The sequence below is a fragment of the Boleophthalmus pectinirostris genome, unplaced genomic scaffold (assembly GCF_026225935.1).
Source record: "Boleophthalmus pectinirostris isolate CB_2022bp ecotype Guang Dong unplaced genomic scaffold, ASM2622593v1 HiC_scaffold_12, whole genome shotgun sequence".
NCBI lineage: Eukaryota > Metazoa > Chordata > Actinopteri > Gobiiformes > Gobiidae > Boleophthalmus > Boleophthalmus pectinirostris.
The window spans coordinates 32,876,835-32,899,615 of NW_026571018.1; the positions used below are offsets into that span (position 1 = coordinate 32,876,835).

The 22,781-nt window shown below is 41.5% G+C and overlaps 1 protein-coding gene across 2 annotated transcripts in view; it reads right to left on the bottom strand.

Moving 5' to 3' along the window:
* The window catches only part of gabrg2 (gamma-aminobutyric acid type A receptor subunit gamma2), a 238,442-nt gene that overhangs the window by 161,373 nt on the left and 54,288 nt on the right, over positions 1–22,781 (bottom strand). For both annotated transcript variants that reach the window (XM_020938712.2, XM_055148747.1), the window contains exon 3: positions 1,316–1,383. In XM_020938712.2, coding sequence (XP_020794371.1) covers positions 1,316–1,383 — 68 coding nt within the window. The remainder of the gene's footprint in view (positions 1–1,315; positions 1,384–22,781) is intronic.

A 22,781-nucleotide genomic window follows, 5' to 3' on the forward strand; every position in this document is an offset into this window, starting at 1 on the left:
TTTTGTGGGGCAGCGGCAGCGACGTCCGTTGAAAGGAAAGTGTGGATGCGGAGAAGTAGCCAAGAGTGGTGAGTGGTGATGTGCTTCGCTTCAGTGACACGGAGTTCATTAACAATTTTCGCCTACTTCAGCGCAGAATAGTGACGTTTGTGGCTTGTTGATAACGTGTAGGTCGAATGAATGCCCTTTGGCCGTTCAGACTGAAGTCGCATGTCAAAAGATCAGATATGTATCGGTTTCAGGACCACATATCCAAGTGTCCTGAGTCACATTTGAAAAAATCGGATCTGTGTCGTTCAGACTGTCATTAAAAGATCAGATACAGGTCACATAGGGGCCAAAAAATCGGATTTGGGTCACTTCAGGCTGCAGTCTGAACGCAGCCTAAGTCATGGGCCAACCTAAATATTTGAAAAATTTCAACAACATCCGCATGTTTTCTCTTCTCTTGAGATATGCACTGTTGAACCTTTTCTTGTTAAAATAAATGTTTAATAATAGTTTTGCTTAAACGTTGAATCCAGAACAAGCTTAATATAAAATGATGACAAAAATGTAAATAAATAATGTCTCTATAGTCTCTCTGTAGTTGGCGGCCAGCTCTAATGCATATTTGATATAATCTTGCGGGCCAAATATAATTATATTGCGAGTCAAATTTGGCCCCCAGGCCTGAGTTTGACATGTCTGCTTTATAACAAGGAACCACTCACCCATTCACACAAACACTCATACAACCAGTGTACACAGACACTAGGGTTGAGGTAGGTTAAGTGTCTTGCCCGAGGACACAATGACAGAAAACACTCTTACCACCTGAGCTGCTGTTGCCCATATTCAAAGTATTAATCCAAGCCAAGTAAACCCAATAACAGTAATGATGCATGTTTTTTTTGTTTTTGTTTTTTAGTGTTTAGTGTAGTAAATGCATCCATAATGAACATTTTTGGACAAAAGGTTAAGTAATGAGGTTTTAAACTAGGGATCCCAAAAAAGGGGATGTCGACTGGACCAATAACCGATATCCAATCCATGAAAAATATCAATATCCGATATTTAATACCAGCATCGTATCACTGCATTGCTATTTTAAACATAACAAATATAATCCTGGTTTAATGTGATGGTTCAGTACTGGATTAGCTCTGGTATAGTTCTGTTTTAGTCCTGGTTCAGTCTTGGTTCATTTCACATGTCACAGTTAATGAGAACAGAACTCACTAATATTATAACCCATCATATTGGTTTGGTGCGTGTCCAGACCTGTTTATGACCATCAGTGTGGTAGAATGTTCTTGCTTTCCATGGTACTCACCATGTTGATGGCATTGACCGGCCCGATGCTGTTCACGAACATGTCTGTGTGGATCACCGTGGGTTTGACTGCAAAGAAGAACACAAAAAACAAACAGTCATTTATTATGGTCTGATTCCATAGTTTGAAGCTGAATTGAAATTTGAAATATCAAAAATAATATCAAAATTGTCCCATTGAAGATACAAGGAAAGAGAGAACTTTTAAAAATTATTATTATTTTACTAAGAAAATACCTTAAAAAAAGAAACCTGCAGTGCAATCTTCAAATTTTTACTCCTTTTTTTGTGTTGAATTTAACGTCAAGCAAGACATTTATGAGCACTTTTTTGTACATTTCTTAGAGATTGCAAACATACCGTCTATGCATCGGTGTACCGCCTGCAACTAATTATGCAACGGTGTATTGTTTGAGAATCAGGAAGTGCACGGTTAGCATACTAGTTTAACAAAACTCTGGCAAAACTCTGCTGCAGTCTCTGAAAAGCGCTTAGAAACTCATCATGGCGAAATCTTAAGACGCTCAGAATGCATAAGGTGAGTGAGGAATAACTTCGGACCACTGCAAACCGTTTAAAGCTGCATTGTGTAACTTTTCTTGTGAGAGATGTTATTGCTCTGCCTGGAATGTTCCGCAGTATGACATTAAACAGCTTTACCTTACATTTATTCAATTAGAGGTAGTTTTAAAGCTCAAAAATACCTAGAAAAACATTAATTCTGACTGTAAGCGGGGTTTCCTCTCCACAGATCTGACCTGTAACCTGGTTTGGTTTGGTTTGGTCTCCAAGAAGACAGAAAGAACGGAAAAAAAAAAGACAGAGAGAAATAATGTCTCCATGGAAAAAAGCATTTCACCGACCTTCCACCAGAAAAGTTACAAAATGCACCTTTGAAGTGAAGCAGTTCTGTTTTTCACGTTTTTTTTTTTAAGACAGTAAAAATCAGGTACAGCTCCTTCGCCGAGGTCGCCCACAAAGCAAGAACCTCTAAATAACCTCTAGCTGATCAATACCTTTCCAAAATGGATACACAACAGGTATATTTTTCGTACAACCTGAGAAAAATCCTTCTTACTTTTTTTCTCTTCACTTATCTCAAAGAAGACTACACCAGACTTTTGTAGGGTCAAGTCCCGAGCTCTGCCAGTGTCCCAGTGTCACCACCCACGCATTTCGGCGAGTATTTATGTCCAGACCCGGTCCATTTACCAGAATACAACGGTGTGCCCTGCGAGCTTCTCTCTCCTCCGCTTTATACGTCTCCTCGCCCTTTTTATTCTGCTGTTTGAAAACGGCTGGCGCTGTCCCAAAGATCACACAGAGGCCCATTCTCAGGCTGCACGGAGCTCATAAATATCTTTACAAAGCAATTCCAGTGTGTCTCAACTGAAAGGGGTGAGTAATGGCAGAGGTAGAGCAGCAACGTCCAGTGGAATATGAGTTTTGTTTCTGGAAATACGAGGCAAATGCATATTTTTTACTGTGTATTGATATGTAATTTCAGTTGATGCGAGTGTTAAAGGTCCTATATTACACGTAATTGACTCGTGTAAACTGCGTCGCTTTTCTGGTGGAGGGTCCGCTTCCTGCTTGTCTCCATGGAGATGTTGCTTTTGTTTTCCCTGGAATGTTCAATAATGTGGCATTAAACATATTAAGCTAGTATTTATTCATTACAAGTGTTTCTATTGTTAAAAACGTGTCCATCGTGATAGACAGGTTTAATCTATACTGTGGAACATTCTAGACAAAGCAACAGTGTTGGGGAGTAACAGGTTACATGTACCAGAGTTACGTAATCAGAGTACAAATTATGAGTAACTGTTACAGTTACTGTTTCAGTGAGTGGTAATTGGATTACAGTTACTTGGTTGAAATAAATGGATTACAGGGTGGGGTTGTCCTGTTTTCCTGTTTTCACATTTTGGGCTATATCCCGTTTTTTTTTTTTTTTTTTTTTTTTTTCGTAGTTCCACTCATTGCCGGAAACTAAACCAAGTCTAAACTAGATCTAAACCAGGTCTAGACCAGGACTAAACCAGGACTAAAACCAGGTCTAAACTAGATATAAACTAGATCTAAACCAGGTCTAGACCAGGACTAAACCAGGACTAAAACCAGGTCTAAACTAGATATAAACTAGATCTAAACCAGGTCTAAAACAGGTCTAAACCAGGACTAAACCAGGTATAAACCAGGTCTAAAACAGGTCTAAACTAGATATAAATTAGATCTAAACCAGGTCTAAAACAGGACTAAACCAGGACTAAAACCAAGTCTAAACTAGATCTAAACTAGATCTAAACCAGGTCTAAACCAGGTCTAAACCAGGACTAAACCAGGTCTAAAACAGGTCTAAAACAGGACTAAAACAGGATTTAACAGGATTTAACCATGCTGCGTGGACGTGTCTCCTCCTCCTCTATCGATAATATTTTTAATACGGTTCAGGTAAAGTCTGGGCTTTTCATTGTTTTTTAGCAGACAAAACATCTTATGTTACGATATCCTCGTCTTTGCTTCTCTACAACAAATAAAGTAATCCAAAGTATTCAGATTACGTTACTCACCTTAAGTAAATTAATAGATTACGTTACAAACTGCATTTTGGGGTAAGTAATCTGTAATCTGTAGGGGAATACATTTTAAAAGTAAACTTCCCAACACTGCAAAGCAATGACATTTCCATAGAGACAAGCAGGTAGCAGATCCCTCACCCGAAAAGTGACACAGTGCACATTTAAAGCTAAAAAATAAATAAATAAATAAATATTGTCTAAATGTAAAGTATTGTTAAATAAATGACACTGGGCCCAAGAGTCAGTTTAAAACCAAGCATAATTATAAGGTTGAGTGAAAAATATAATAAATAAGATTCAAAATTTGCAGAATTGTTACCATAATCTGTTTCAAATTTTGACTTTTTAAAAATATTTTGGTTGTCATCATTTAATTATTTGAAGTCAGCTATAGTCAGTATCGTTTTTTGGTAATTTTGTGATTAAAATTACAGTGAGTGAGTTCACCTCTTCACAATAACGCACACTTATGTAACAGATAATACTCCCTACAACTGTACAACTCACCCTTATGTAATAAAATACTCCCTACAACTGTACAACAACTCAGCCTTATTCCCACAGTGAGTGAGTGAGCCTCTTCACAGACCTGACCTGTGACTTTGTCCTGAGACCCATAAATTAATAATTTATTCAGTCAAATACAGTCAGTATAATTTTTGGGTAATTTTATGTATATCCATTTGGAAAAAATTGCCAAAAAGTGGTTTTCTTTGTGTTACTTTTTGTATCCTTTTTGTTTTTGTTTTCTAGAGGTATTACTAATGACAATAATGCTTAGTGGATTTTATCAAGAAGGGATGGAATTACATTTTGACAGCAGTAAAACCGATTTGGATTTTGGAAACATACTAGGATTAAACTACAAACCTCACATGGCACTTCCCTGTTTTTCGCAAATTATACTATACTAATATACACAAGACTATAGAATTGTCTGATGAAAATGTGTGGTTTACTTTACCAATAATACACAATACACAAAGCTTGCCTGTACATGCATGAACAGTTAATTCTATAGTGTCTGGTTATTGCTTATACTGCTTTGCCCAGTGAATTAAAATTGCACTGTAAAGGTCACATCTGGATCATCTGTGTGCACCCAACGCACCATGGAATCTCAATGAGTTTGTGCCAACATGAGTGCAACCTTTTATTTATTTTTTTTTAGTCTCTACATTAGCCTCGCACAATACATCGCAATCAAAACTGAAATTTAAGTTGGCTTGTGTGAAAATGAGTATTATTTGAAGCTGATGTCATCAACACTTTGCTCTGTTAGAAGCTCTGTTACTCTAGATCTTAATCCGAGTTGTATTTGAACACAATCTGACTTGATAGAGAAACAGAACAGAAAGTCACCATGGTAACTATTGAACATTCTGCCTAGAGATACAGATAAGACACCCCCAGCATGATGTTACAGCAAAGTATCAATAGAGGCTTTGCACCGTCACGTGACCCCTATAGCAGCGGTACCTACGCCGTCATGACACTGGGCACACTATGTCATTGACTTCAGTAGCATCGGAGAAACATGGGCAGGTTTTGTTGTGTATTTGGTTGTTCTAGACGCTCTGAACAGGATAAACCGAATCGTTTCTTCACTGTTCCTCTGGAAATTACTCATCAGGAGCTCAAACAAGGGAATTATCGAGAAAAAAAAAAAAAAAAACGGGAATTATGGCTAGAGAACATAAACCGCAAAGAGATTTCCTATGGCACCATCAAGACACACTCACGTCACTTTCATCAAGGTATTTGCTATTTAAATTGTTTCATAGCTTATTTAATGAGAGAAGCACATTTACTTAACTAAAATGTAAAAAGAAAACATTTGCAGTGTGAGTGGCAGTAGAAACTGTATCTTCCAACGCACATAAAACATGTCACTCGTCGTAGGGCCAATGTTTTCTTTATTGTCTTGCTTATCCACAACTATGTCTTCTAGAATTAATCACTTTTTGCGAGCGGATCTTTCTAAAGTTCGCGAGGATCTTTTCATGACTGATTCTTTCGAGGTTCGGCTCACAGACTCTTTGACTCGTGCACCATGTTGATCATAGGAGCCCAGTGTGGGTTCAGTGAATCATAAACTAGTGCGGGTTTTCCTGGATAAATTAATGAAATTTTAGTTCAGTAAATGTGCTTCTCTCATTAAATAAGCTATGAAACAATTTAAACAGCAAATACCTTGATGAAACTTCGGGTGTCTTGATGGTACCATAGGAAATCTCTTCGCGGTTTATTTTTGTTAGCTATAATCCACGTCTTTTTTTTGATAATTCCCTTGTTTGAGCTCCTGATGACTAATTTCCAGAGGAATAGTGAAGAAACGATTCGTTTTATCCCTTTCAGAGCATCTAGAACAACCAAATACACAACAAACCCTGCCCATGTTTCTCTGATGCTACTGAAGTTAATGGCATTGTGTGCCCGGCGTCATGGTGGCGTAGGTACCGTTGCTATAGGGTCACGTGACGGTGCAAAGCCTCTATATGGAACAGGAATAGACAGAAGAGGTTAGTGAGAATTATGGTGCATTTTCAAGAGTACAGTAGTCCCTCACTATAACGTGGTTCACCTTTCGCAGATTTTTTTGCCCTTTTTTTATTATTATTATTTTTTCCAGTGTATGAACGTGCATTGCGTTCCTCCACCTGCGTCCTGATTGGCTAAGGGACTGTCAATCAATCTCCTTCGTGTCGTGTCTCCTGTACAGTACAGAACACGTTCAGCTCGGCAAGTTTACATACATTTTCAATCTCTTGCAGTGTGATTCTGAAGTGTTGTATGTTTGCAAGTTTTCTCCCCGACAAAACCCACAATGCTGACGAAACGTTCTGCACTGACAAAGGCACATTGCACAAAAAGTTGGACTTCTGGACACGCTGAAGGAAGGCAGAAGTTACACGACTGTAGAACGGCATTACAGAATAAATTAATCTTCGGTTCGTTACACAGAGAAGGAGGAAAATAAGGGCGAACGAAGCTGTAAGTTTTAAGAAGGATGCAAAAAGGGTTGTAACTGTTGTGTCTGAGAAAAGTGTATAAAGTGTGTGGTGAGGGGTTTTACAGACTTAAAACAGATACAATAATAAAGCTGACTACTTGGCGGATTTCACCTATAGGCGAGTTTCAGCTGACGTCATTGTTATTAAAAGCCCACGTTGCATGCTGGGAAATATTTTGGTCGGAGGCAAGAAACACGATAGCGGTCAAACACAGTGCGTAACCTCGTGTATTTATCCCCGATAATGGTAAATTCCTGCTGCATTATCGGATGCACAAACAGAAGCATAGAAGAAGGAAAATGTCTTTTTCCTATTCCGAGTGAAAAGAACCGCTAACGGTGAATTAAACGGCTTTCAAACATTCGCAGAGCAAACGTAGAAGATCCTAACAAACCGTGGACTCCAACAAGTTCAACAACACATCGAGACTCTTGGAGGATTTCATCTTTTCTGCTGTGAATGGCCCAGGAGTTTCCACCAAGTCATTGTGGATATCGCCGAAGTGAATATTTGTCCAGGTAGTTGGCGATTCTGACCAGAAATTTGTTTTGGTCCAGGCTCTGTCGGGGTTGAAAAGGGTGATTTGGCGTCCATCGATGCTTATGACCAATTTCTGGTCAAATGGTCTTCGGTCCTCTGCCGTTAGAGTGGATAAATAACCGGGATAAATACCCTTTACGTGCTTCCTCGCTCCGTCCGTCATGTTGAATTAGTGTTTCTTGCCGCCGACCAAAATAATTCCCAGCATGCAACGCGCACTTTTGTCAACAATGAAACTCACCTATTGCGGATTATTTTTAGAACGTCACTCCCACAATAAACAAGGGACCACTGTATCAAAAAAGCAAATCGGAAAGGCGCACCGTCTTAACTTCTCTGCTAGGGGTCCACCACAAAATTGTTTCCATGCAGATATTATTGCTTTGCTCGAAAAGTTTCACAATACGACATTAAACTCATCTATGTTGCATTTATTCAATTACAAATGCTTTACTGCTCAAAAACGTATGCATTACCACAGTGATTGAGCTTGCCTCTCCACAGATCTGACCTGTGACTTGGCCCTAAGACACCGTGGGTTTGTCTCCATGGAAACTGGTAAGTTTAATGCCATGCTGTGGGACATTCAAGACAGAGTGATAACGTTTGCATGAAGACAAGAAAGTTGAAAGCACAATTTGAATAAAAAATAAAAATAAAAATGCTGTTTGATTTTGTGCAGGTTTAAACTACGTCCTTATGCATGCACTCCCTTTAGTTCCAGCGGTTCACCTCGTCATGCACCTGTGTATGTTACAGCTCACAGACGGTTGCCCCCGGTGACAGATACCAGACCCGACGCTCACATGATGTCAGGCTAAAGTGGTCAAGCTTCGGGTCAAATGCGTGTCAGCTCTCTGTCATCTCCTCTGAGTCACCGCCCCATGCTTCTGCTCCAGCTCACAAGTGACTGAGCTCTTCGCAACCACATCTACACGGGGATGTTAACTATACAAGATCATATGAAACAAAAAGAATGGTAAATAAAAGGTACGTCGGAATTTTTAAGTGACATTTTCTCGTTTCTCGTTCAACTCTTTCTGTAAATGGTCCGGTCAAGTGGTAACGGAGGGAAACAGGGGCAGATTTTTGACATTCAAATAGCTCTTATTCAGAAACTAGAGGGACTATTGAAATAAGTAAAGTATCAGAATGTAGGAAAGAGTTACACTCCAACAGGGTAAAGTTAAACCTGTGATATTCTTTCAAGTTGTTGACAAAAAATGTTAAAACTCATGTCAGTAACGGAGGGAATGAAATATGCAGCACTTTTTGGGCAATAAATACAAACAGCGATAACTACCGGTTCTCACTTATATATTCTTAACAAACAAAAACCTCTTACTTTTTGAGTAATGAAATTTTTTATTAAGAAAGGTCATGGTAACGGAGGGAAAAGTAACGGAGAGAAAATTGTGCAAGCAAGTAGAAGGTGCATGATTTTGCATAATTTGTCAGCTTTTTTCTTCTGAATACTTTAATATTACTTCAAAATGAAAGGAAACTATTTCTATAAAATATGTCAGTCCTTCCAAGCAAATTTTTATCATTTTAAATACTTTTTTTTTTTTTTTTTTTTAAATCATGTACCTTCATCAACAGTTCAAAGATCGAATAACACAAGATATGATGAAATACATCCATTTATTTACATGATTTTCAGGTCTTTGAAATTTAGGGAAATAATTTTTGTTCCATGTTTCATACATGGTCTGTTTAAAACGTATGTAACGTATGTAACGTATGTAAAACTGGGCATATATACTGTGACTTATGTGGACAAAAAAAAAAAAAAAACATACTTCGGAAAAAATCTTAACAGAGCTAATGTGAAACTTCACAGCCAAAGACACAATATTTCCACAGAAAAAAAGCAGACGGGTCAGGTTTGTGGAGATGCAAGCAGCTCAGAGTAAAGATCCACACTTTTTCAGCACAATAAACAACCAAAATGAAAAAAAATAAAATCAAATAGATAAATAATAATCCAGAGAAACTGATGATAAATAACATCTGCTGATATTTTTTGGCCAATACTCCGGGCCAATTTTTGATTATTTTCTTCAAATTATGCCATTTAAATTTACCACAAACTCACCTCATGCACAAACTGTTCAGAAAGCTGTGTAATCTCACTTTGTGCAGTTATATATTGAAGTGTTCAATGAAGCTTTTTGTGTATTTTAAGGCAGCAGATGGACAAATCAAAATATCGACGTGTGCTGTAGATTTAAACTACACTTAAAAAGTCCAAATATTGACCCGAAATTTCTATCACTGGTAGCTTTAGTATATCAGTTATTTGAACTATGATCCCATGTAGTCAAAATTAAGCATAAGTCAAATAAGATCTCATAAAAAAATCATTCCAAAACTGTAATTTTCTGTACATTTCACCCTCCCTTGCCCAGGTCTTAACTTATGGATGCAGTGATCAAGTATGGAAAGGCTGGATGCATTTTTCCTGTTTCATTTTTCACGGTGAGAGGAGCAGAGTTGATTGTACCCCCTCTGGGCCACACTCACACACACAACATGTACGACCAAACACACTACACGTATGACTACACACACTACACGTATGACTACACACACTACATGTATGACTACAGGGAGCGTGAGCAGCCATGCCATCGCACATTCACAAATCTTCACACACGTTCCAGCATTGCTCTCACACTCCAGCTCACATCCTCTTCATACAATTAGACTCGGCTTTTAAGCACATTTAAGTGTACAGAGATGGAGGCCGGACTACAGACCAGAGCTTAGGGACTGCCTCAAAAGACTGTTCTTTTTTTGCAAAACGTAAACATACCAAGACAGTACAGGAAGTGGCAGGATAGAGATGGTACAGTATATTACCCTACTTTCTGATCTATGTTATAATGTTGTTTCCTCATCAAAAACGTACCTGGGGTTGAGTTTTGTTTCATTTACACATGTGTCACACAAACCCTGCATATTTAGGTTAAGGCCTCATCAACACTAGTACAGGTTCGAGTCGTTTTCGTTGCGGATGCGGTGTTCGTCCACACTGATCCGACTGAAAACGGCTCCAGAGACGGAACGATCTGTTGCCGCCAGCTCCCACGAATTTATCCGAGTACAGATGTGATCCCGCACTGTGTGGACGCCTGAAAACGCTGATGTAGGTCCATGCGCCGCGAAGTAATTCACCGCCAAAACACTAAGAGGCTAGAATATACTGTATGTCCAGTCATATATATGGTCTATGCGTATGACCTGCAGATGTATAATCTCTGAAATGTTTCACATGAACCAACTCCAAAGAAGCACAGAACAGACTCACCATCAGTAGAACACCCCTCTGTCACAGAAAGAACACTCCTATTCCACTGAGTTGTGTCCGACAGAAGCTGAACCGCATCAGCGCACAATAGTGAGCTGTTTTTTGAGAGCTTAGTTTATGCAAATTAGCCATGTGGTTAAGTTTCGTTTCTGCAAAATGTAAACAAATATGCGCAAAGCTGATAGGGAAGGATTGCGGACACAGAAACGACGTGTGTGGATACAAATCATTTCCGATACGGTGATTCATTTCAGTGTAAACATAACCTGAGTTCTTTCAAACGGAAAACACTTCACCTCGTTCTGCTTTGTGATGTCTTGTGATAATAATGAAAGTTCTCCAAAAGCTAAAAGGCAGGTGTTAACTTGAAAACTACCACTACATGACATCACAAGGTGGAACAGAGCATTGGGTGATGTAGACTAATTATTAAAGATGACTCAAACATGGCAAATTTCCAACTTCAAGGCACTCAAAAAGCTTTTACATCAAGAAACTACTCACCCGTTCACACACAAACATTCGCTCTCCAATGTACACAGACACAATAGGAGTGAGGTGGGTTAAGTGTCTTGCCCAAGGGCACAACAACAGTATTCATCTGTGGGAGCTGGAACTGCCAACCTGTGGGTCAGTGGATCTGGCAATGATGCTCAACTAGTGATGTTTTTGTTTTGTTTTTTGTCAAGAGTGGGATTCAAACACATTCAATTTATCATGTGACACCAGCAGCAGGCCAAGTTACAGGTCAGATCTGTGGTGAGGCGACTCCACTCAAAATATACAGTGTTAACGCAAATTAGATGCTCCTCGAGGTATTATTCTAGAAACAAAAACATAAAAAAAATTTGTTGAATAAATGCAAGATAGAGTTAGAGGTTTAACGCCCTCTTGCAAAACATGTCAGGCACTTCAGTAATCTCCATGGAGACAAGCAGGTGGCAGAACCCCCTTGAGAAAAGCTGCGTACTGAACCTTTAATCATCATCGATAAGTACAGTTTCTTTTCGTTTTATGATTTGTTTTGTGTAACTTTTCTGGTGGAGGGTCCGTCAGATTCTTTTCTCCATGGACATGTTATTGCTTTGTCTGGAATGTTCCACAGTATGGCATTAAACCTTTCTATCTAAGACCAAGTTACAGGTCAGATCTGCGGAGAGGCGACCCCGCTCACAGTCAGAATGCTGCTTTTGTAGGTATTTTTGAGCTATAAAACCACCTGTAATTGAATAATTGTATGGTAGAAATGTTTAATGCTATACTGCGGAACATTCCAGACAGAGCAGTGACATCTCCATAGAAACCAGCAGGTGACAGACCCTCGACCAAAAAGTTACACAGTGCAGCTTTAATGTATGCCCAGTTTTGAATTGTACTATCAGTTTCAAAGTTAAAATCGAAAATCTACAGTATCCAGATTGTACTACAAACAAAATAAGTACACAACTTAATGAAGACACCTGGTCAATTGCATTAAACAGAGTACCACATTATAGTATTTACTCAAGAGAATGTTACTGCACGCGTCAATCTGAACATACTGAAGCGCCATCTGCCATTACTTTACTTTGAAACCAAGATCCAATTTCACCAGAGGGAGCAGAAGATAAAGAGCCTCAAATATAGCTAAATAAACAAATGGTAGTTAGTGCCGTTTACATGCTCGCCAGCGCCACCTGCTTGCGGAACATTCCAGTCAAAACAGTGAGTTTACACGCCCACGAGTATTCCGGTTATTGACCTTGATCCCGGTTATGACAGTATTCTGGATATGGCCAGGATACACACTCATGTCCCTCTGTACATTCGCCATCAGAGTATCCGGTTATTTAGAGTCGTTGCTATGGTAACTATGGCACAGATATGCTAAACAGCAAAAAATATATACATTCAATAGGAGGGTTTCAGTCACGTGATCACGATGACGAGCGAAATTCAGGTGGAGAGCAGGAAGTGAAGACAAACACGACAAACAAGGCTCTAGAGAATAAAGATATGGAGAAGAGTTCTTATTGTAAGGATTTAGAGCGAGTAGCAAGGCAAAAGTACGAGCAGTTAGTCGACAAATATATTGGACGTGGCCCCATCTTATTGAAAATGAGAGAATTTTCGACCAAAGTAAAAGATTTGCCGACAATCGAGGCAGAGGAGATCACAAACTACCTAGTTCTCCAGACATCGTCCTACACCAGACAACAGATGAAGGTGTACAAAAGTTTGGAGGCATATCACTTTTTTTTGTCAGTGGATGGGTCCTCAACCTTGGTGCATCAATAATGATGATTATCGTTTGGTCTTCGCCGGTGTGAGTGTTTCTCTTATTTTATGTGTATAGACTGTTATGGAAAAACTGCACTGTATCGGCAGTAACCGATCTATCCCAACTATTTAATGTCAACAAACATCGTTAGCAATTAGTCGTGAATGATTCGTTTATGTTTAGGTAAACCACAAAAAACTATTTAGCTTTGTAACAAACTTTTGTCGAAGTGGTCACTGCAGACACAAGCATTTGCGGATTCTGCTCCTCCCGACTGCAAACATAGGTTTCTAATCCACTTTTTACAGCTTTGTTCTGTCAGCTTTTCCCATTTCTGACCTTTGTGGACGACTGTATTCGGTACTCTAAAAAATCGCTTTTCCTTCTCTCGGTTAGAACAATTGGCACAGCCGTAAACTACACCACACATCGGCATTTTCCTCCAGTCAGTTCACTTCCTGCCCTTCATCTGATTTTGCGTGCTGACAAACGTAGCCCTGTGACGTCACGTGAAACCCAGATATTAAGAACACAGGACTGTGAAACACTCACACAGCTTCAGTAAAGGCGACTTTAAAGTAAGTAACACAGACAGTCGCAGAGGCGGTGAGGCTGGTGTTAAAAGGTGGCTGGCTGTATTAAACAGTAGATTGCATTATTTTGTTTACAGGTATAAAATGATATTACTTAAACAGTCCTGGTAGAAGTTTGAGTCATTTTTGGAAAGTTGCTGCTCCTACCACATCTGTTACTTCAGTTCACACGTGCTCAGTAAGGCCCCGTCGTGAGAAATCAGGAAACTGCGTCTACATGCCACAAAATCCCGAATACTCAGTGAGAGTCTCCTGGTCATCCCCTGTTCATAACCGGGATACTCAGAAAACACAATCATAACCGGGATACTCGAGCGCATGCAAACACACTCAGTAACATCTGCATCGGAAAGAGGATGCTGGACGCTTCCACCTGAGGAGTTCCACATTATGTCTTTAAAGCCAACGAGCTAGTTCATTTTCAACAGTTTGCAGTGGTCCATTGTTATTCCTCATTTTGCATTCTGAGTAAGGCTGTGCAATTAATCGAATTTTGATAGCGATTTTGATTTGTGTCACAAATGATCTCCAAACTCATATAATCGAGTTGAAACGATTTATGTGCTGGCAAAAGTGAGTACCGGAGTGTGATAAATATTTCTGCCGCTGGTCTTACTTTCTCTAAAATGAGCTCTGCTGCGTGACATCTAAACAAAAGCGCCGTGTGCCACTGCGTTTTTAAACTCCATACACCTTCACTAGAAAAATTTGGTTCATTTTAGCCTTGGAATTGTCAATTTCTACTGAACAAAAGGTAAACATCAGCTGTTAACCGGAAAACTACTACTACTACTTCACGGCATCACAAGATGGAACAGAGCATTTGAAGCTTTGGAGATGTAATGACTAAGGCTACGTTCAGACTGCAGGGCTTAACGCTCAATTCCGATTTTTTTGTGAAATCCGATGTTTTTGCGAGGTCGTTCACATTTCCAATTAAATGTGACTTGTATGTGATCCTGTGTGAACATTAAACGGCCCGAAAGTGTCCCGCATGTGCACTGGAGACACGACGACGTCAACCGCAGTTCTGTGTTTACGGAAGTTGTGCAAACATGGACACGAGCATCGAGCACTTGGCGATTTTAAAGTTCCTCTCGTACCGGAGCCAGAACATGAACAACTTACTTGTTTTAAGGAGGAGATTGAGAAGGAGAAGGACGAGGTTTTTGGCCGTGGTGTTTTGTGGTTCAGTCCGTTGAAAGGAACGTGTGGATGTGGAGACGTAGCCAAGAGTGGTGAGTGGTGATGTGCTTCGCTTCAGTGACACGGAGTTCATTAACAATTTTCGCCTACTTCAGCGCAGAATAGTGACGTTTGTGGCTTGTTGATAACGTGTTGGTCGAATGAATTCGCTTTGGCCGTTCACACTGAAGTCGCATGTCAAAAGATCGGATATGTATCGGTTTCAGGACCACATATCCAAGTGGCCTGGGTCGCATTTGATCAGACTGTCATTAAAAGATCAGATACAGGTCACATAGGGGCCAAAAAATTGGATTTGGGTCACTTCAGGCTGCAGTCTGAACGCAGCCCAATATATACAAGGGTTAGTTAAACATGTTAGAATGAAACAAGACAACTCTAGGTATGCTTTTGATGAGGTAACAACATTATAACATGGCTTTAAATTCACAGGAGTCAATTTTGCGCACTATAGGACCTTTAACAATACTGTACATAGAGTATTGAAGTATATGTACTAACCTGATTCTTGGACAAAATCTTTATATTTAGATGCAGACAGACTTAGTTTGACCTCAAGAGCTGCTTATACAATATATCTGTCGTGGGGCAAGTCAGGGTTTGCTCAGATACATGGAAAAAAAAATCAAGTAGCCTACGGCCCCTTTAAGTTATGTGGAATACACTCATCCATACGGTCCACTGCTCGGTTCTGTTACATCACCGACTAAAAATACTGAACAATGTCAATACCGTAGACTGTATATACAAAGAGATGTCATGTTCCAAATCGGACGTGAGCATGGGTGCGCTTCCGGCTTCATCGACTCTGGCACGAATTAACTTTACACACCTCTTTTTGTAATTGCTGCTGTGAGTCTAAAATGTTTGTATTAACCCGCTCGACATGATCCTGGAGTTTTTATTTGGATATTTTGTACGTAAATAAAGTCCTAATCTTAAAGGTTGTATGGAGGATTTTTTTTTTCAGTTTTAAATTGTCAATGAAAGTTTAAAATGCCATTACAGAGACGCAGCAGCCTTGTAATTATGATGACAAAAAAAGAAAAAAAAAGAATGAAAATCGATCAACTGTGGACGTGTTGAGGCCAGATAAACATCAGCCAATAGGAAACAAGGCTGCCTCATTTTCTATTGGCTGTTGTCAATCAAACTCCCTACGTTTCTAGTGTAACTGACTCGTCGGCGTGCGGGGATTACGTGGTTTACGCGGCGGTTCTTAGAGGCTTTTTCAAACTGTAGCCTCCTCGCAGTTCGCACAAAGTTTGTCGCGATGACGGACGAGAATCCGCGACCGGTTCGCCGCAAAAGAAAGTCAGTTTACGAGGTCGCTGAAAGAAGAAGAGAAGGAGAAAAGGAGCGAAGACAAACCGAGGTGATTCTTGGAGATTCCTTCCAGAGAGACGAAGAGACTAAAAACTGATGCGTCGGTTGCTAAAATATTTCTAGACGGGTCACTTCGACAGTAATTCTGAACGCGCACTGGCTGTAAACACGCGTGATTTCTAGAGTAACGAGGCGGGAGGAGGTGTTTCTACTGAGGGAGCTGTGGAGGAGGAAGGTGGTGTCACGCACGCACAACATTTGAAAAAGGACTGTATTTTCACTTCCCTTAAAAAAAATCCTCTATACAACCTTTAATATGCAACTGGCTCTAAATTCGCTCCTGTAACTGCTGCCCTCGGTGAGCTTCCTTTGACTCGTGGGTCCACTTCTTCACACAGTCCGCGGTCGATACATTGAGTAAGAAACAGTTTTGTCCCTCAGGCCTTTGAAAGAATCTATTTTCATTTTCACAGGGCAATGACCTTGATGTATGCCACGGATTATCATAAATTATGACTGTTTTCTTCACGCCTCTCTCTCTTCCTCTTTCCACTCTCTCTGTCTGTCTCTCTCTCCCTCCCTCCAACCTGTCTCTTTCTCTTTCCCCCTCTGTCTCTCTCCATTTTTTTCTCTCCCTCCCTTCACTCCCTCTTTGTCTCCCCCCTCTTCCCCTCTCTATTTCCCTCCCTCCATCCTCTTTCTTGCTCCCTCAGTGTTCTCTCTCTTCCTCCCTTTCTCTCTTTCCTTCTCTCCCCCTATCGCTCTCCCACTCTGCCCCCCCCTTCTTTCTCTTCCCCTCTCTCTGTCTCCCTCACTTGCCCCTCCCCCGCCCTATTTCTCTCTCCTTGCCCCTCTCTCCTTTTCTTTCTCTACTTCCTTCCACCCCTCACTTTCTCTCTCTCTATTTGCCCACCTGTTTCTCTCTTTCCTTCTCTCCCACTATCTCTCCCTCTCTCTTCCACTCCCCCCCCCTCTCTCTCTCCTTCTCTTCCCATATCTCTCTCACTCTGTCCCTCTTCTCTCTAAGTCCCACTCTCTCTCTCTCCCTCTCTCTTCTCTTTCTCCCACTTTCTCCCTCCCTTACCCCTTTCTCTCCCTCTTCACCTCTCTCTCTCCCTACATCCCTTTTCTTTCTCTCCTCTCTCTCCCTCTCGCTCGCTCTCCTTCTCTTTCTCTCCATTCCTCCACCCCCTCTCTTTTTCTCTCCATCTCACCCTCACTCTCTCTCTCTTTCTCCCTTCTTTTTCTCCTCTTCTCTCTCTCTGACTCATCCTCCCTCCTCGTTTTCGTTTTTCACACATGCACGCCCCACTCTGACAGCAAAAAAAAAAGAAAAGAAAAGAAAAACAGGGTCATAAAAAGTAAATGAGCTGCGCAGCGCTGCACTTCAAACACTCGTCACAATCCGCGTACGATCTAAATCCTCGGGATTTAAGTCGGGAAGGGAGCGAGAGCAGAAGCCGGGCCTCTCTCGCTCCTCCGTGATGCCCGTTTCAGTCGGATCGGTCGGTGCGGCACTGGTGTCGGTGGTTATAATTAGCCGGCGATGACACCGCATTGCCGGCTAATTATAACCAGTGTTGGGAAGTTTACTTTTAAAATGTATTCCCCTACAGATTATAGATTACATACCCCAAAATGTAGTTTGTAACGAAATCCATTAAAATACTTCAAGTGAGTAACGTAATCTGAATACTCTGGATTACATGATAGACTGCGTTCAGACTGCAGCCTGAAGTGACCCAAATCCGATTTTTTGGGCTCTATGTGACCTGTATCTGATCTTTTAATGACAGTCTGAACGACACAGATCTGTTTTTTTCAAATGTGACCCAGGCCACTTCAAAATGTGGTCCTGAAACCGATACATATCCGATCTTTTGACATGCGACTTCAGTTTGAACGGTCAAAGCGCATTTGTCCGACCTACACATTATCAACAAGCCACAAACGTCACTATTCTGCGCTGAAGTAGGCGAAAATTGTTAATGAACTCACGGAGCACATCACCACTCACCACTCTTGGCTACGTCTCCGCATCCACACGTTCCTTTCAACGGACGTCGCTGCCGCTGTCCCACAAAACACCACGGCCAAAAACCCTGTTCTTCTCCTTCTCAATCTCCTCTTTAAAACAAGTAAGTTGTTCATGTTCTGGCTCCAGTACGAGAGGAACTTTAAAATCTCCAGGTGCTCAATGCTCGTGTCCATGTTTGGACAACACAGATGACGCTCACTGCGGTTGACGTCATCGTGTCTCCAGTGTCACATGTGGGACACTTTTGGGCCGTTTAACGTTCACACTGGAGTCACATACAAGTCGCATTTAATTGGAAATGTGAACAACCTCGCAAAAACATCGGATTTCACAAAAAATCGGAATTGAGCGTTAAGCCCTGCAGTCTGAACGTAGCCTTATTGTCATTTTTTTTTAAAATGACATGAATGTACCGACCACATCCTGAAAATTCATGTTTGTTCTCTACAAATTCTCAGTTGAGCCCAAGTCTCCGTGAGCAGACTTTTGTTTACTGTAGAGGAGCAAAGATGAAGATGTTTTATCTGCTAAAAGACAACAACAACAACAACAACAAAAAAGCCAGTCTTTCCTTAACCAGATTAAAAACTATTATTGATAGAGAAATATTTTTTTAGATGAGATCACTGCTGCTTTAAATTATGTCAACCTACTGTTAGTGTCATATTGTTGAGACCTGGTTTAGACCTGGTTTAGACTTGATTTAGACCTGGTTTAGTCTGGTTTAGACCTGGTTTAGACTGGTTTAGACCTGGTTTAGTCCTGGTTTTAGACCTGGTTTAGTAGACCTGGTTTAGTTGTTTAGACCTGGTTTAGACTGGTGGTTTAGACCTGGTTAGACCTGGTTTAGACCTGGTTTAGACTGTTGTTTAGACCTGGTTTAGGGTTTAGACCTGGTTTAGACCTGGTTAGACCTGGTTTAGTCCTGGTTTTAGACCTGGTTTAGACCTGGTTTAGTCCTGGTTTAGGGTTTAGACCTGGTTTAGACTCCTGGTTTAGACCTGGTTTAGACCTGGTTTAGTCCTGGTTTAGACTGGTTTAGGGTTTAGACCTGGTTTAGACTGGTTTAGGGTTTAGACCTGGTTTAGACCTGGTTTAGACCTGGTTTTAGTCTTGGTTTAGACCTGGTTTAGACCTGGTTTAGACTGGTTAGACCTGGTTTAGACCTGGTTTAGACCTGGTTTAGACCTGGTTTAGACCTGGTTTAGACCTGGTTTTAGACCTGGTTTAGACCTGGTTTAGTCCTGGTTTAGACCTGGTTTAGACCTGGTTTAGACCTGGTTTAGACTGGTTTAGGTTTAGACCTGGTTTAGTTGGTTTAGACTGGTTTAGACTGGTTTAGACCTGGTTTAGACCTGGTTTAGACTGGTTTAGACTTGGTTTAGACCTGGTTTAGACTGTTTAGGGTTTAGACCTGGTTTAGACCTGGTTTAGTCTTGGTTTAGACCTTTAGACCTGGTTTAGTCTTGGTTTAGACCTGGTTTAGACCTGGTTTAGTCTTGTTTAGACCCGGTTTAGACCTGGTTTAGTCTTGGTTTAGACCCGGTTTAGACCTGGTTTAGTCTTGGTTTAGACCCAGTTTAGACCTGGTTTAGTCTTGGTTTAGACTTGGTTTAGACCTGGTTTTAGTCCTGGTTTAGCCCAAAATGTGAAAACAGGAAAATACCACCATGTAATCCATTTATTCCAACAAAGTCACTGTAATCCAATTACCACTCACTGAAACAGTAACTGTAACTGAATACAGTTACTCATAGTTTGTACTCTGATAACATAACTCTGGTACATGTAATCTGTTACTCCCCGAACACTGATCATGACTCCGCGCGGTCGAGGAGCTTGGCAGCCGCGAGTCGCCCGGGATCACAGGCTATTTGAAGACGACGGCGGAGAGTCGGCAGCGGCGAGCTTCGCGGGAGACTCCACCGCTCCCTCCCATTTAAAAGGCGTCACGAGTGGACTTCTAGCGTCGTACGGGGAGCGCGGCGAAGAATACAGACGGAATATTCGAGCGTAAACGCGATTTGAATGTTTTGAAGCGTTCGGCGTGGGTCGTCTTTCGTCTTCGGTTCATTAGTGAAAGGGTTCGCCGAGAGCGGAGAGGGACGGGCCGCGCGACGGTTTGGATTGGTTTGTTAGTTTTTGACAGATCATTACGGGGAGTTTGAAATGTGATAACGACCACAGGGACCTGCTGCTTTCTTATATCTCTTTATAATTGGTGTTGGAAAAAAAATAATAATAATAATTGAGGGAAACTAAGGCGACTTTCACATCTCAAGTCCGATTTTTTTTGGCCCAAATATGATCTGGTTTTACACGGGCTTGTCAGGTGAATCACATGAATGACAAACGGAGGAAAAATATCACTACTAGTTAATACACCCGTTGTCCTGGAAACAAGTGCCATTTCCCGGGCTTTTCCCAGAACGATGGACCAGACTGAGAGACTTTAGAGTTTTTATTACATAAAACCATCAGCGGAGGTGAGCACGTCGGCTACGCTCCTGGTTTAGACCTGGTTTAGTCCTGGTCCAGTCCTGGTGTAGTCCTGGTTCAGTCCTGGTGTAGTCCCGGTTTAGTCCTGGTGTAGTCCCGGTTTAGTCCTGGTGTAGTCCCTGTTCAGTCCCGGTTCCCGGTCAGTCCTGGTTAGTCCTGGTTCAGTCCTGGTGTAGTCCCGGTTTAGTCCTGGTGTAGTCCTGGTTTAGTCCTGGTGTAGTCCCGGTCCAGTCCTGGTGTAGTCCCTGGTCCAGTCCTGGTGTAGTCCCGGTTCAGTCCTGGTGTAGTCCTGGTCCAGTCCTGGTTTAGTCCTGGTTCAGTCCTGGTGTAGTCCTGGTCTTGTCCTGGTGTAGTCCCGTTTAGTCCTGGTTAGTCCTTAGTCCTGGTGTAGTCCCGGTCCAGTCCTGGTTAGTCCTGGTTTCAGTCCTGGTGTAGTCTTGGTCCAGTCCTGGTGTAGTCTTGGTCCAGTCCCTGGTTTAGTCCTGGTTTAAGTCCTGGTGTAGTCCCGGTCAGTCCTGGTGTAGTCCCGGTCAGTCCTGGTGTTCAGTCCCGGTTCAGTCCTGGTGTAGTCCTGGTCCAGTCCTGGTGTAGTCCCGGTCCAGTCCTGGTGTAGTCCCGGTGTCCTGGTGTAGTCCTGGTGTAGTCCCGGTTCAGTCCTGGTGTAGTCCCGGTTCAGTCCTGGTGTAGTCCCGGTTCAGTCCTGGTGTAGTCCCGGTTCAGTCCTGGTGTAGTCCCGGTTCAGTCCTGGTGTAGTCCCGGTCCAGTCCTGGTGTAGTCCCGGTTCAGTCCTGGTGTAGTCCGGTCGGTTCAGTCCTGGTGTAGTCCCGGTTTAGTCCTGGTGTAGTCCTGGTTTAGTCCTGGTGTAGTCCCGGTTCAGTCCTGGTGTAGTCCCGGTTCAGTCCTGGTGTAGTCCCGGTTCAGTCCTGGTGTAGTCCTGGTCGGTTCAGTCCTGGTGTAGTCCTGGTGATCGGCTCAGCAGTTGTGGCGTGTATATTTTTATAATCCACTAATAACATGGTGTAGGTTGTGTCCTGGTGTGGTCCTGGTTTAGTCCTGGTTCAGTCCTGTTTAGAACTGGTTTAGTCCTGGACTATTGGGCTGTTGGACTAATGGCCTGACCCGATTTATCACGGACATGGGCGGGTAACTGGTGGAATATTAACGGTCCGGGCGGGTGCGGATTTAACTTTGATATCATCACGGGTTAAGGGGCGGGTGTGGATCTCCAAAAATGGACCCGTGCAGGACTCTGGTGTGTAGAAATCGGGTTTGAATCTCATCTACTGCAGTGTGAATGTACTAGTCATCTGACATTCTGAGTGCTGAAATTAGACTTTTGCCAGAATTTTTTCAGCGGGAAAGGCAGAAATAAACAATTTTAAGCAAAGAAATGCCCGTCAGATGATGCAAATGAAGAGAGGATGAAGGCCCTGCAAGGAGTAGAGGCTCACAATCAAATTGAAATTGCGATCTGAGTGGATAAAGTTAGAAAATCGCAATGGCTGCAATTTTTGAAGTACCAGCTTCTTCTACAAACAACAAAAGTCCTGTCTTATCCTGCATAACAGTACTGCTCCTGCACTTTGATCTGTACAAAGTAAACGAGAACTGACTGAATCTGACTGAGCCTAAAATTTCATATCTTGCCTCTTTTTGGGGTTAAAACTCAAAATTGTGTTAAGTATAAGACTTTAAAGATTTGTCCCATGTAACTCTATGGATGTAAGTTGATTCAATTAAACATTATAACATGTTTTGGTGCAGCGTGGACAGTTTTGTTGTTGCTAAATGAAAGCTAAGAGACCAAACTGACCAATAAACAAAACAGTGAAAATAAAAATGTTTGCCTCTAGTCTTAAAATGTGAACAAAATTCTATTTTATGGGGATGGGACAAAACACAGTTTTTTGAAGACAAGACATGTCACAATTTTTAATCCATGAGAACAAGACCAGGGGAGATTTTGACAGAATTTTGAATAAATAAATTATGCCTGTCAGTTCACTTTCAATTCTAGATTCAACACTATCCTTCAAAAGTCATGTTAAAAAAGTATCCCAGGTTATCCAGTTTAACATTCAGAACTTCCGTCATAT